We start from the raw sequence: 14533 nt of genomic DNA on the forward strand, positions 1-14533 counted from the left end.
CGCAGGCAGGAAAGTCTGTGAGACTCTTATCTCCAATTAACCACTGAAAAACCGGAATTAGAGCTGTGGCTCAAAGTGGTAGAGTGCTCATATTTAAACACAAAAGCTCAGGGACAGCATCCAGGCCCTGAGTACAAGGCCCATAACCAACAACAACAACAACAAATCTTGTGGGCTTTTCTCCCTGAGCTGGTTTCAAATTGCAATCCTCTCAGATCCCAGCCTCTGGAGTCACTGAGATTACAGGTATGAGCCACCCGCTCCAGGCTTAGCTATGTTTTCCAAATGCAAACACATTTTCTCCTCTTGGATCTCTTAGAGCCTCAAAGCAGCAGCTACCCTTGGGGAGTGTAAGCTCTCCAAGATGATAGGCTGGCCTTCCACACCAGAAGCCTATCGCTGGTGAGGGACAGGAACACTTACATCAATGTAAAAACAACTCAAGGCCATCTTTCCTTCCCTGGACCAGGATGATGAAGGCTACAGCCTGCATCTAACCAATCAGCACTGAGAAGCTAGGAGGGAACACCAGGACAGCCATCCAGCTAACAAGAGAAACCAGGCCCTTTTCCAGGCAGTGGAAGAAAAAGCCACTGACCTGGCACCGAAGAAGGTGGAGCAGCACCTCCCCACAACGACCATGATGTGAGGATTTCCTGGGGCCTCCCGTCCCATGTCTTCTTTCAGAGCAACCCTTGTGATTTCTCTCACAGTTTTTCTCCGTTGTTTGGAGGATAAGGCAGTTCCTCTTCCCACACTTATCTTGCCTGGGATGGATCTGCATATCATGGCACCCTTTGTGGCCCACTGCCAATGCCTGTCAGGATCTGAGGGCTGGTTTATGATCCACTCTAAAACCAACAGGCTGTTATCTGGACCTGGGGCTGTTGCTTAAGTGGACCGGGCTGTTCAAGTCCAATCAGATTACACCTTACCACGTCTCCTCCCAGCCCTTCATGCTTTCCAGAGTAGAGACCAAAAGGTACAACAGATTGCAAAATGTGACTTCCCTAATTCAGGGCTTAATTAGATCAACTCCAAGAAGACAGAAAAACCACACAAAGTGCAAAATAGAAGTAAACACCCATTAGAGAGGAATGTATATCTCTGAGGAAAATCTTTGGCTAGTTAGAATCAGTGACTTTCAAACTTTTATGCATTCAAGAGATCAACTTGCAACAATCAGCCAGGAAATGAAAATCTGTGTGTGTGTGTGTGCGCGCGTGCGTGTGTGTGCGCGTGCATGTGTGCGCGCGCAGGTATATACAGGTGAAGGGCACCAGGCTCATTCTCAATTTTTTTTGGGGGGGGGGCCTGAACTCTGGACTTGGGCGCTGTCCCTCAGCTCTTCAGCTCAAGGCTAGCGCTCTACCACTTGAGCCACAGCGCCACTTCCGGCTTTTTTCTTGTTGCTTATGTGGTGCTGAGGAATCGAACCCAGGGCCTCATGCACGCAAGGCAAGCACTCTACCACTGAGCCACCTTCCCAGCCCTCATTCTCAATTTTTTTAAAGATGCCTGCTCCAATATTTAGGAATGAGGTACACTATCATCCGTGATTTACCTTGAAATGGTTCAGCACACAAATGAAACAGAAGGATGATGGCTAGGTGGGTGGATAGATGGATGGAGGGACTGATGGATGGATGCATAAAAGGCTATGCAAGTGGAACAAATACTGACTTCCACTGGATCTGTGTTGAGCATCTTGGCTACTTGAGGATCTCTGCCTGCTTTTTTCTGAATACTGAAATTTTTCCCAAGGCACCTGTGTATTGGGCACCTGTAACATGATGTGCCCACACAATGTACCAAACACAGAGGTGGCCCAAATGCACAAATGGCTTGTAGCACCGCCCAGTCCCCCCCTTAGTAGAAGGGGCTTCCCCCCAACCCCTTACCTCAATCAGAGCCCCTTTCTCCCTGTCCTCAGATCTCTTGGCACTGTCTAATTCATCGTGCATTTCTGAGAGCTGGTCCTGCAGATCCCTGATCTCTGTTTGGTGCTGCTCCCGTTCCATCTTCACCTGGAAGAGCCTGGCAGGAGAGGAGGCCCATCAGAGAAGCTTTGGGGTACCGCCGTCCTCAGCTAGTTGTCTGCGCAGCATCTGAGCCTCACATGCATGCGTGGTCAGCTACAGCCACAAGGAGTCTCCCATTCTCTGTTCTACCCTGAACAAGAGGTTGCCAACCTACTGGCACCTGCTAAGAACCCAGGACCGCAGGCCAATATGCATGGGGTAAGAACATGAAGCAAAAATGAGACGTCTCCCTAGTAGGAGACCACAGCACCCTAGGATAAGAGTGAAAAAGGTCAGGAAATGACCAAAAAAAAATTAATTCACCCAGGACTCTAAACCAGTGAGTTATGGTCTGTAGACCAAGCCAGATCATGCTTGTCTTGGTAAATAAAGTTACTAGAACACAGTATCACACTCATTCATTTCTACATCACTTGTAGCCCATGTTCATGATATAAAGATGGAGGTGAAGAGCTACAAGAAAGAAGGAGGAAACTGAGCACAGGTGACTCACACTGTAACCCCAGTCACTCAGTAGAGGCTGAGAGCTGAGGATTGCAGTTCACAGCCAGCCTGGGAAAGAAAGCCCACTTATCTCCAATAACCTAGCAAAAAGGCAGGAATGGAGCTGTTGCTCAAGTGGTAGAGTGCCAGGCCCTGAGTGAAAAGCTCAGGGACAGTGCCCAAGTCCCAGTATCATCACAAAGAGAAGAGACAGGAGAGAAAGAGAGGGAGAGAGGGAGAGTGGGAGGGAGGGAGGGAGGGAAGGAGGGGAGAGAGAGAGGGGGAGGAAGAGTGAGCAGCCTCTATAACCTGTGGAGGGCTGGGAGGAGGAAGAGGTAACCCATGGTGGTAGCCATACAAGATCCCAGGAGGGCAGAGGTCAAAGTCAAAGACTCACTCCTCCAGGTGTTTCTGCAGCTCTCCTTCACTTTCCTCCAGTCGCTTCTGCAGCCTCGCAATCTCTTCCAGCTTGCTCTCATGGCGGCCTCGAAGCTCCTCCAGGCTCGCTCTCATCCTGTCTCTCTCTTCTTTGATGTTCTGTTGATTCTAACGTGGACCCCCGTAGGGTTTGAAACACCTTTGCTGTACATATTACCATCACTCTCCAGAGGGGCTGCCTCCTAAACCCCAGGGATCCCATCTCTTCATGCTTGCATTGTTAAACCACTGTATACTTAATGAACCCCCGATACTTCCAAAGGAAGAACAGGATCACAGCTAAGCCTCATCCTGCTATTTTTATTACTTTTATTTTTTTTAGTCATGGGGCTTGAACCCAGGGACTGGGCAGTTTCCTGAGACTCTTTGTGTTCAGGCTAGTGCTTTACCACTTTGAGCCACAGCTCTACTTCAAGTTTTTTTTTGTTTGTTTTTTGGTTTGTTTTTTTTTTTGTCGGTCGTGGGGCTTGAACTCTGGGCCTGGGCGCTGTCCCTCAGCTCTTCAGCTCAAGGCAAGCGCTCTACCACTTGAGCCACAGCACCACTTCCAGTTTTCTAGTGGTTTATTGAAGATAGGAGTCTCACAGTCTCTCCTGCCCAGGCTGGCTTTGAACCGAGATCCTCAGATCTCAGCCTCCTGAGTAGCTAGGATTACAGGCGTGAGCCACCAGCACCCGGCTTCTACTTCAAGTTTTTGAGTGGTTCACTGCAGATGAGAGTCTCATGGGGACATTTCTGCCCAGGCTGTCTTTGAACTGCGATCCTCAGATATCAGCCTCCTGAATAGCTAGGATGACAGGCATGAGCCACCAGCAACAGACCAGCTCTATTACTTAATTCAGGCGCTTTACATACAAACTATGTACATTTGGTCTTCTACTGGCTTGCCTGAATTCAATGGCATTTCTTTTACTCTGTCCAAGCAAATAATCTCTACAGGCTTTGTTTACATTAAAAAAAAAAAGCACGTGGAGAGCGGTAGGTAAATACATAGGAATTTGCTCAGTGATGAGAGGAATGTTTTCCTTGGGGGAGAGCAGGAATGAATGAGCATTCAATTTACCTGGGAATCCCAACAAGTCTAAAACCTTTTTATTGTAAGAGACAGAAATGAAAAGGAAGAAGGAAAAGATACCTTGACTTCTTGTTGAAGCTGCTTCTCAAGTTCAGCAAGTTCTAGAGCCAACTTGTTTTTCTGTTCCAATAGATCTTTGAGTTCAGATGAGGAAGCCTATGATTAGTGACAATATGAAAAAGTCTGAATTTAAATATTTGCCATGCTTTCAATTATCCACCCTGAAAATATAAATCTCAGAAATAACGCCAAGCCAAGCGCTTCCAGAACCTTCTCTGACTTCCCTGGCACAACGAACCACATTGGGCCCTCAAGGATGCTAGAGAGCTTTACTTTACATCACTTAGGCCTTGGAATCATTTTCTCCAGGGGCCTAACCTGACTAAAACTCATATAGGTGTTATATTTGCTAGAAGCCCAAATTCTGTACACAACTGTGAAATATTAAGCTCTCCGAATAAAACTTAAAGATTCTCCATAATCAATTTTAGCCTCTACTTCACAGAAATCACTGGTTAAGGAACAACAAAAAGTATCAACCAAGTATTTTCATGAAGAAATTCAAAGGGGGAAAAACACACACATGCATGCATGTGCACATGCATACAATGCGCTTTTCACCTTTTGTGGCAGGACACAGGTCAGTTCACCATTTCCTAGGAGAATGGCTACCTTAGGAACGTATGAACTTTTGGAGATCAAACACAAATGCTTTTTTTATATTTAATAAAATCCAGTAAATGATCTTTGGAATAATACTTCTAATCACAATACAGTAGCTCATCACAGACTCTTGAGGCAAAGCCTATTACAAAATGCATGAAAAACTAACCAACATGAGGCTATAATCTTAAAAAGAGGAACACATAATTGAGGCACCAATGGCTCACATCTATTATCTTAGCTACTCAGGAGGCTGAGATCAAGAGGATCACTGAAGCCAGTCTAGGCAAGACAGTCTGTGAGACTCTTATTTGCAATTAACCACCAAAAAGCTAGAAGGAGAGCTGTGGCTCAAGTTGTAGCGCACCTGCCTAGCAAATGAAAGGCCCTGAGTTCAAACCCCAATATAACACCAAGAAATGATCATGATTAATATATAATGAAGACAGATCTATTGCATGAAGTTATACCTAAAGCCCATGCTTATGTTCTTAGATCCTTTGTTCCTGAGCTCTCATTACCCAACTGCCAATGAGATGTTTATCCCTCCCCCTCTCTGCATAGTCTAACAAGAGAGTAGTAAATAAAGATATGCATAAAGTGACTTTCTCTTTTTAGATGTTTTATTTCCACAATAGAGGGTTAAAGAGAGTTTATAAGAAAATTGTATCCCTGATCTGAATGCAAATATTTAAATGACTTTTTTCTTCCATTTTCTCAAAAAGAGTTGGCTAAGATCTTACAGTGAAGCGATTAGAAAACTGCAAGAAGTTGAAGGGAAAAGATAAAAGTATCAGTTAAAGCTACAAGAGGCACAGTCTTGGCTCAGCGTCCCAGAATCCAGGTGTGATGTAAACCTGGAATGAGCAACCTCCCACTGACTGCTGGGAAAGGGACTAGAACCAGCCAGCAAGCGCCTAAGATTTCCAACCTTCTTAGGCACACAAGAGCGATTCAATCCTTAGAAATGTTCATCCAACCAGTGGCGGATTTCCAAAAACAAAAAAGAGAAAAAAATCCTACTTGCCTTTGCCATTTCCCAATATCCATAATGGAGAAAAGGCTCTTACACTCTCTCTTAAGACAACCAGTGAACAAATACCTAAGACATAAAACTCCAAAACCTTTGCCTGCCAGCAAATAATCAGATTTGGAACAGAAGGAGGAGAGATGAGGGAAGGAAAAAATGCAAGCAATTCAAATTGGGCACTGTGATCAGAGCCAGTAAATTCATCTTCTCATCTCTCACTGGAAGCAACAGCTTAATTGATATCCCTCTAATCTCGTTTCTGTCCAAAAGCCACAAAAAGGAAGTTTTACAAATGTGACCATTTCATGTCTGTTTAAAAAACCCAAGGCACTGGAGGCTCACACCTGTCATCCTAGTTACCGAAGAAGTGGAGATCTGAGGATTGAGCTTCAAAGTCAGCCCAGGCAGGAAAGCTCATGAGACTCCTACCTTCAGTTAGCCCTCAAAAAGCCAGAAGTATCAGGTGCTGATGACTCACTCCTGTAATCCTAGCTACTCAGGAGGCTGAGATGTGAGGATCACACTTCAAAACCTGTGGGTCTGGGTGCTGTCCCTCAGCTCTTCAGCTCAAGGCTAGAGCTCTACCACTTGATTTTTCCTGCCCAGGCTGGCTTTGAACCACAATCCTCAGATCTCAGCCTCTTGAGTACCCAGGATTACAGCGTGAGCTACAGGCGCCCGGCTTTTCCTTTGTTTTAGGGGGGTACCGTCTGCTTTTTTAAAAAATCTAAATGTTATTGTAAAGGTGATGCATGGAGGGGTTGCAATTACCTAAGTCAGATAATGAGTACATTTCTTTTTGAACAGTGTCTCCTTCCCTCTTGCCATATGCTTTTGTGGAGAGGAAGATTTTGACAAAATGAAGGGCAAGGAAAAAGCAGCAGATCACACAATGTAATAATATAACATGAGACTGACTGAGAGTTTCTCCCTGTCAACTAAGCTGTAAAAGGTGTCCATGGGAATTTTTCTTTTAATTTTTCTTTTTTTTAATTTTTAATTTTTCTTTGCCATTCCTTTTTAAACTATTATTTTAATTCATATGCTTGGTTAAAAAAATCACATGTAAAAAAAACTGCTAATTAGGGCCTATTTTATGTATACGTACACACACAGAGCATAATCATGAGCTGGGGGCTAGGGCAATACTGAGTAAAAAAAAAAAAAAAAAAAAGCAGTTGATGTACAGAAGGATCCAAAGTTGAAGAGGAAGTTTCCAAAGGTAAAAGCACATCTAAGGACAAACTTTGTGTTCCATCCTATCTCCTCTCTCCCTTTTGATGTAGACATCCAACGGAAGGCACAGAAGGAAGAACGGAGTCCTAACACAAAATGGTATTGGACCAAGGAACAAGGTTTTTAGCCTTCCTCTATAAAATACTTCCTTTCAGGGCCCAAGTCATGCCTACGTTAGATTTTTATTAAATACAAGTTGGCTTTTTCTTTTAACCAAACACATCTCTTGAGTCGCAAGTCAAGTTTAGCACAATTAAACTAGCGGTGTTTTTTTTTAAACATTTTTGTTGTTGTTGTTACCGGTTGGGCTTGGGCGCTGTCCCTGCGCTCTTCAGCTCAAGGCAAGTGCTCTACCACTTGAGCCACAGTGCCACTTCCAGTTTTCTGGTGGTTAATTGGAGATAAGAGTCTCACAGACTTTCCTGTCCAGGCTGGCTCTGAACCGTGATCCTCAGATCTTAGCCTCCTGAGAAACTAGGATTATAGGCGTGAGCCACCGGCACCTGACTAAACTTTTTTTTTTTTTTTTAAAGTCATTCCTGCAATTCTAGCTACTCAGGAAGCTGAGATCTGAGGACTGCAGTGTACAGCCAGCCTGGAGAAGAAAAGTCCATGAGATTCTGATCTCCAATCAACCAGGAAAAAGCTGGAAGTGGACCTGGGGCTCAAGTGGTAAGAGCACCAGCCTTTGGGGGCGGGGGCACTCAGACAGCGCCGAAGCCCTGAGTTCAAGCCCAAGGCCCAGCACAAAAAAAAAAAAAAGAGAGAAAGAAAGGGAAGGAAGGAGAAAGGAAGGAAAGGAGGGAGAGAAGGACAAGAATTTGTTAGCACTCCACTCTTAGTCCTTACTCTCCAGGCTCAAGTCCAAGCTGGTGCACACTTCCCTCCCCAATTTGCAGGCGACAATGCTTTGGTATTCCATCTACTAGATCTTTTCATTCTTCTGACTCTTACCTCCCCTGCTAAATTCTGCCACCTGTTTATGTCATCTTATTACCTTTCAGGTCTTATAAAATATCTCAACAACTTTCTGGGGAAAAATAACAGGATGCAATCTAAAATTACAAGTTGATTATCTGTTATCCAAAATGCTATAGAGTTATCTCAGAGTGATGGTATTTTTGGATTTGGGGATATTTGCACAGACAACACGATATTTTGGGAACCCAAGTAGAACCACGAATTTTAACTGCCTTGTATATTGCCCAAAGGTAATCTTATGCAATGGTTTAAATAACTTTGTGCATGAAGCACAGTGTGTATGTGTGTGGTTTTGTGCCTGTTTTTTGGTTTGTTTATTTTGTGCCAGTACTGGGGCTTAAACTCAAGGCCTGGACACTAACTTTTTCACTTATGGCTGATACTCTGGCACTTGAGCAACAGCTCCACTTCTGCCATTTTGATATTTAATTGGAGATAAGAGTTTCACAGACTTGGGCTGGGAAGGTGGCTCAGTGGTAGAGCACTTGCCTTGCATGCATGAGGCCCTGGGTTCCATTCCTCAGCACCACATAAGCAGAAAAAAAAAGCCGGAAGTGGCACTGTGGCTCAAATGGTAGAGTGCTAAGCCTTGAGCTGAAGAGCTGAGGGACAGTGCCCAGGCCCAGAGTTCAGGCCCCACGACCAGACCCAAAACAAACAAACAAACAAGAGTTTCACAGACTTTCTTGCCTGGGTGGGAAAGATTCGAACCTTGATTCTCAGATCTCAGCTCCTAATTAGCTAGGATTACAGGCAAGAGCCTCTCGTGCCCAGCTGTGCCTATATAACACCTGAGGTTTTGCATTTTTGTGCAGTTCAGGTTTCAGGAGTAGAGTTATTCAACCTGTTCTTAGAGCCAGATGCTCAGGTATTGTCAGGGACCTTCCCAAAGCAAGCTGTTGACTACCATACTCATTAAAGTTATCCTGGGAAAAAAAAAAAAAAAGAAAGCAAAAGTTCAGTTTACTTGATTATTTCCTTGTGTGCTCCCCGCTGCGCGAGACTTTAAGGTTTGGATTTTCTCGAAGACCAAGTTGACTTTCCTTTTAGTGGCATCCTCATTGTCTGTGCTTCTGAAAAGGAAACGACAAAGAACCCAATGAGATACACGCCAGCGGGCCCAGACTTCTCACGTGCCAGGACTCACACCCAGGAAAGCCCTTTGAGATAAATCACAAAGCGCTAGGAATGAAGGAGAAACGTAGGCTAGATGGTGTTAATTTTCTTCAAATAGATGGGTAGATGTTATCCCTAATCTGAGATAGGGGCTCTCATTTCAAAATATGTGAAAGAAACATTCTGGCCAGGTGCTGGTGGCTCACGCCTGTAATCCTAGCTATTCAGGAAGCTAAAATCTGAGGATCACAGTTTGAAACCAGTCCAGACAGTAAAGCCCATGAGAGTCTTATCCCCAATTAGCCACCAGAAAACCAGAAATGGCACTGTGGCTCAAAGTGGCAGAGCACTAGCCTTGAGCAAAATAACTTAGGAATAGGGCCCTGAGTTTAAACCCCACAACCAAACAACAACAACAAAAAGCTGAGAGAAAGCATACAAAGGAAATTCAGTCATTAGTTATTTGATTCACATAACTTATTCACTCAAAAAGTTTTTAAGGGCTGGGAAGGTAGCTCAGTGGTAGAGCGCTTGCCTTGCATGCATGAGGCCCTGGGTTCGATTCCTCAGCACCACATAAGCAGAAAAATTTTTTTAAAAAGCCAGAAGTGGCGCTGTGGCTTAAGTGGTAGAGTGCTAGCCTTGAGCTGAAGAGCTGAAGGACAATGACCAGGCCCAGAGTTCAGGCCCCACGACCGGATCCAAAAAAAGTTTTTAAATTTTGAAGACAATGGGTTTGAACTTAGGGCCTTGCACTTGCTCAAGCTTTCCTACTCAGCTGATGTTCTACCACCTGAATCAAGCCTCCAGGCTGGGTTTTGCTGTTTTCTTTCCCCCAGAGATAGCAGACTTGTCCTGCCTGGGCTGGCTTCAAATCTCCATCCTCAGATCTCAGCCACTCGAGTAGATAAGCACTCACACAGGCGAGATTTCTCCTTTACTTTTTTTTGGTCGGTCATGGGGCTTGAACTCTGAGCCTGGGCGCTGTTCTTCAGCTCAAGGCTACTGCTCTGCCACTTGAGCCACAGCGCCACTTCCGGTTTCCTGATGGTTAACTGGAGATACGAGTCTCACGGACTTTCCTGCCCAGGCTGGCTTTGAACCGTGATCCTCAGATCTCAGCCTCCTCAGGATGACAGGTGTGAGGCACTAACGCCTGGCTTTCTCCTTTTCTTTATGTATGTGTGTGTATGTGCGTGTTACACACACACACACACACACACTGTACTTTAAAAAATCTTACCATAAGAACAACCTGTAACAATTTACCTTTAGGCTTAGGCCTAAAAAATAGTAAGTGCCAAGGCAGCTCACACAGCAGCCTTTGCCTGGCCCTCTGCATCACTGTAGCCACCAGGCCCAGCTTTGTTACCTCCTACCACACCTCCAGCAATGAAAAGATTTCAAATAAAATGCCTTTAACAGGCATCTCCCACTCTAGTCTGTCTCACCAATCCTGCAATAAACCAAGCACACGCACACGTGTGTGCATGCACACACACGAAAAGAATTCAAAGAATTTTAAAAATTAAAAGGTCTCCTACCTTAAATCTTCTCATGGTAAAGCCCTTCACAGAAAAATACTACTAACTAGTGCTTAGCTCCAACAGCCCCTGCCATTAACTCTTTTGAGAGCTCTTGTGTTACATCTTGACATGTATCAGCCATACATTACACAAATATTTGTAAGGCACAATACAAAAATAAAGAATTCTGATAGCCAGGAGTGAGAGTCAACTGACTTACTATTATGTCAACCTGTAAAGCTTTTTATGCTACTTTTTGGAGGGGAGAGAGGGAGGTACCAGCCCTGGGCTTGAACTCAGGGCACTGTCCCTGAGCTTTTTTACAAGGCCAAAGCTCTACCACTTGAGCCACAGCTGTACTTCTGGCTGGCTCTTTGGTAGTTAATTGGAGATATGAGTCTCATGTACTTTTCTGTCCTGGCTGGATGGAACAATGATCCTCAGATCTCAGCCTCTGAAGAGCTAGGATTACAGGTGTGAGCCCTAGTGCCTTGACTCTTTTCTACTTTTTAATCCTCTGATGGAACAATGATCCTCAGCTCTCAGCCTCCTGAGTAGCTAGGATTACAGGGGTGAGTCACTGGCACCCAGCTTTCCTTGACACTCCTATCTCCAATTAACCACCAAAAAACTGGAAGTGAAGCTGTGGCTCAAGTGGTAGAGAGCTAGCCTTGATCAAAAGAGCTCAGGGACAGCAACCAGGCCCTGAATTCAAGCCCCACAACCAAAAAGAGGAGGAGGAACGGATGGAAGAAGAGGAAGAGGAGGACAGGGATGACATTGCTGAAGAAAGACAAGCATCAGCAAGGTATAGTGGCTCGTACTTATAATCCTAACCACTCAGAAGACAAGAGAGAGATGGGGAGGCTATGGTCCAGGCCAGCCCATGCATACACAGGAGATCCTATTTTAAAAATAGCTAAAGCCAAAATGGACTGAAGGTGTGGCTAGCAAGCTTGAGGCCCTGAGTTCAATCCTCAATACAGACACAATGTTACCGTGCACGAAAGCAGGGGCCACTCTAGAGTGAGGCGGAACTGTTCTCACTTGTCATTTCTACTAATAGACAACTGAGGGCTGCTGGCTGTGGCAGAGCTCAACAGGGTGGCAGACCCAGCTCGGAATGGACAGGCAGATATTCTTCCGTCCTTGGACTTGTTTGTGCAGGAGCAGAGTCATTTTCAAAGCATGACATCCTCCCCTACATGCCCTGAGCCAGGTCAGTATGAAAACTGTAGCCACTGACACTGAACCCTCAAATGGCTCACAAAACACAAAAGCTTGGGGAAGAAAATCAAGGAGCCACTAGGTGCTACTGGCTCACGCCTGTAATCCTAGCTACTCAGGAGGCTGAGATATGAGGATCGCAGTTCAAAGCCAGCCCAGCCAGGAAAGTCCATGAGACTCCTATCTCCAATTAAGCACCAGAAAACCAGAAGTGGCTCTGTGGCTCAAGGAGTAGAGTGCTCGCCTTGACTGAAGAGCTTAGGGACAACGACCAGGCCCAGAGTTCAATCCCCACAACCAACCCCCAAAAAAAAAAAAAGAAAAGAAAAGAAAATCAAGGAGCACCTATAATACCAGCCACTCAGGAGACAGCGATGAGGAGGATCACAGTTCAAGACCATCCTGGACAAAAAGGTCACTAGACTCCTCCAACTCAACAAACACACTGACAATTCTAGTACCTACCTATCATCCTAGCTACATGGGAGATGTAAGTCAGAGAATAGAGGCTTGAGAACAGCCCTGGGCAAAAACTTGAGCCCCTATCTGAAAAATAACTAAAAGCAAAACAGGGCTGGGTTAGGGGAATGGCTCATAGGGTAAAAGAAAAAAGTACCTGCCTAGCAAGTATGAGGCCCTGAGTTCAAATCTCAGAACTGCAAAAAGAGGGGAGAAGAAGCGAGGGGAATCACTCACCCTTCTTTGAGGTAATTGTAGAGTATCTGCTTGGCTGTCTCCTCATTGGTTTGTCGAGTGAGCTCTTGCTGGCCCTTTAAGAGATCCGGTGTAGCCTGAAACAAAGTATTGTCTGTAATTAGACACAGGTGATGATACAGGAAGATGGCAGAACGTTAGAACGTTGCAGCACATGCATACAAACCCCGTTCTACTTTCCAAAAAAAAACGATTTCTCCAGGAATCAGTTCCATCACGGATTATTAGACTGTAACTCTGGGCCAGTGCCTTAACTTCTCCTCCCCCTTAATTTTCTCACCTATAAACTAAAGCTTACATCACCTACCCTCATCTAGCCAGTTAACACTGGCTAACATAGGACACTCGGAGCCTGGCACCTAACTGACTTTGTCATCCTCTCATTATTTTTTATGGTTACTACCAAAACACTCAAAGTACCACTTAAAAGATCCCATCACTCACCATTAACCTCAATGAGGATTAGCCTAGAGTTCAGACCAGATATTGAGCTACCTCGTCACTCAATTTCATGACTTAAAATATTTAGGTGGAAATCCAAATCTAACCATGGGACCGCCCGCCCGTGTGGAAAGTGCTTCTCCACACCTCACGCCTGAGAAATTCCAGTCACTCAGGAGGCGGAGATCAGGAGGATCAAATTCCCCAGACCTCCAGGTTTCATATATTTTCAGAGAAGTTGAGCTTTTCACACTGTTTCCCTAGTGTTTATTCTTTTGTTGTTGTTGTTGTTGGTCGAGAGGCCTGAACTCTGGGTTTGGGCACTATCCCTCAGCTCTTCAGCTCAAGGCTAGTGCTCTACCACTTGAGCCAGAGCACCACTTCCGGCTTTTTCTGCTTATGTGGTTCTGAGGAATCGAATCCAGGGCCTCATGCATGCAAGGCAAGCGCTCTACCACTGAGCCACCTTCCCAGCCCTAGTATATGTTCATTACTGGAGTCCTATAATGGGATCCAGTAGTACTGAAAATAATCTAGAAAATGATGCTATTGGACTGACAAGCCAAATTGCAACTCCTTGGTATATCAACTTACAGATTTTTTTTAAGAAATAAATAAGATACCAAAAAGAAGTAGAAGAAGACGACGACAACTAGGTAATTGGCAGTAGGATATAATCAAATGCTAAGAAAATCAGAAACAATTAGCAATAAAGGATTGAGGCTCTGGGCTGCGTACAATGAGGGACCATTGCAATCCCAGCTACTTGACAGATACAGGAGGATCACAGGTTCAAGACCAGCCCATGGGGAAAAAGAGTTACTGAGAGTTTCATCTCAACAAATAAGCTGGAAATGGTGAGTCACACTTGTAATTCCAGCTATGTGGGAAGCCATAGGTAAGAAGCTGTTAGTCTGAAGCCAACCCCAGGCAAAAATACAAGACCCAATAGGCATCAGTGGCTCACGTCTAGCTACTCAAGAGGCTGAGATCTGAGGATCACAAAATTCTGTTAAGACTCTAAACACCAACTCAATACCCAAAAGCTGAAGTGGAACTGTGGCTCAAGTAGTAGAACACTAGCCTTGAGTACAAAGCTCAGGGACAGTGCTCAAACCCCAGGACTGGTGTGTGCACACATGGGCAGGCATGCATACATACATACACACATACACACAAAAGTAAAACCCTATCTGAAAATAATGCAAGACCTCTAAAACAAAAAAGGGAATAGGGCTATGGTTCAAATGGTAGAGCACCTGCCTAGCAAGTGTGAAACCTTGAGCTCTAATCCCAATAGCACCAAAATAAAGATTGAGAGTTCGTATCACTAGAGCCTCTTATAGCTTGAAATAAAAGAACAAAAGAGAGCTGGGAAGGTGGCTCAGTGGTAGAGTACTTGCCTTGCATGCATGAGGCCCTGGGTTTGATTCCTCAGCACCACATAAGTAGAAAAAGCTGGAAGTGGCACTATGGCTCAAGTGGTAGAGCACTAGTCTTGGGCTGAAGAGTTGAGGGACAGGGCCCAGGCCCAGAGTTCAGACCCCACAACCAACAAAAT

At 44.9% G+C, this 14533-nt stretch overlaps 1 protein-coding gene across 1 annotated transcript in view; it reads right to left on the reverse strand.

The window, feature by feature from the left end:
- The window catches only part of Cgnl1 (cingulin-like 1), a 107705-nt gene that overhangs the window by 48142 nt on the left and 45030 nt on the right, over positions 1-14533 (reverse strand). Inside the window, exons 3-7 of the mRNA XM_013009947.1 lie at positions 12514-12608; positions 8916-9021; positions 4099-4194; positions 2923-3071; positions 1902-2037 (exon numbers count right to left, since the gene is read on the reverse strand). Coding sequence (XP_012865401.1) covers positions 1902-2037; positions 2923-3071; positions 4099-4194; positions 8916-9021; positions 12514-12608 — 582 coding nt within the window. The remainder of the gene's footprint in view (positions 1-1901; positions 2038-2922; positions 3072-4098; positions 4195-8915; positions 9022-12513; positions 12609-14533) is intronic.

This window comes from Dipodomys ordii, unplaced genomic scaffold (genome assembly GCF_000151885.1).
Source record: "Dipodomys ordii isolate 6190 unplaced genomic scaffold, Dord_2.0 Scaffold11, whole genome shotgun sequence".
NCBI classification, from domain to species: domain Eukaryota; kingdom Metazoa; phylum Chordata; class Mammalia; order Rodentia; family Heteromyidae; genus Dipodomys; species Dipodomys ordii.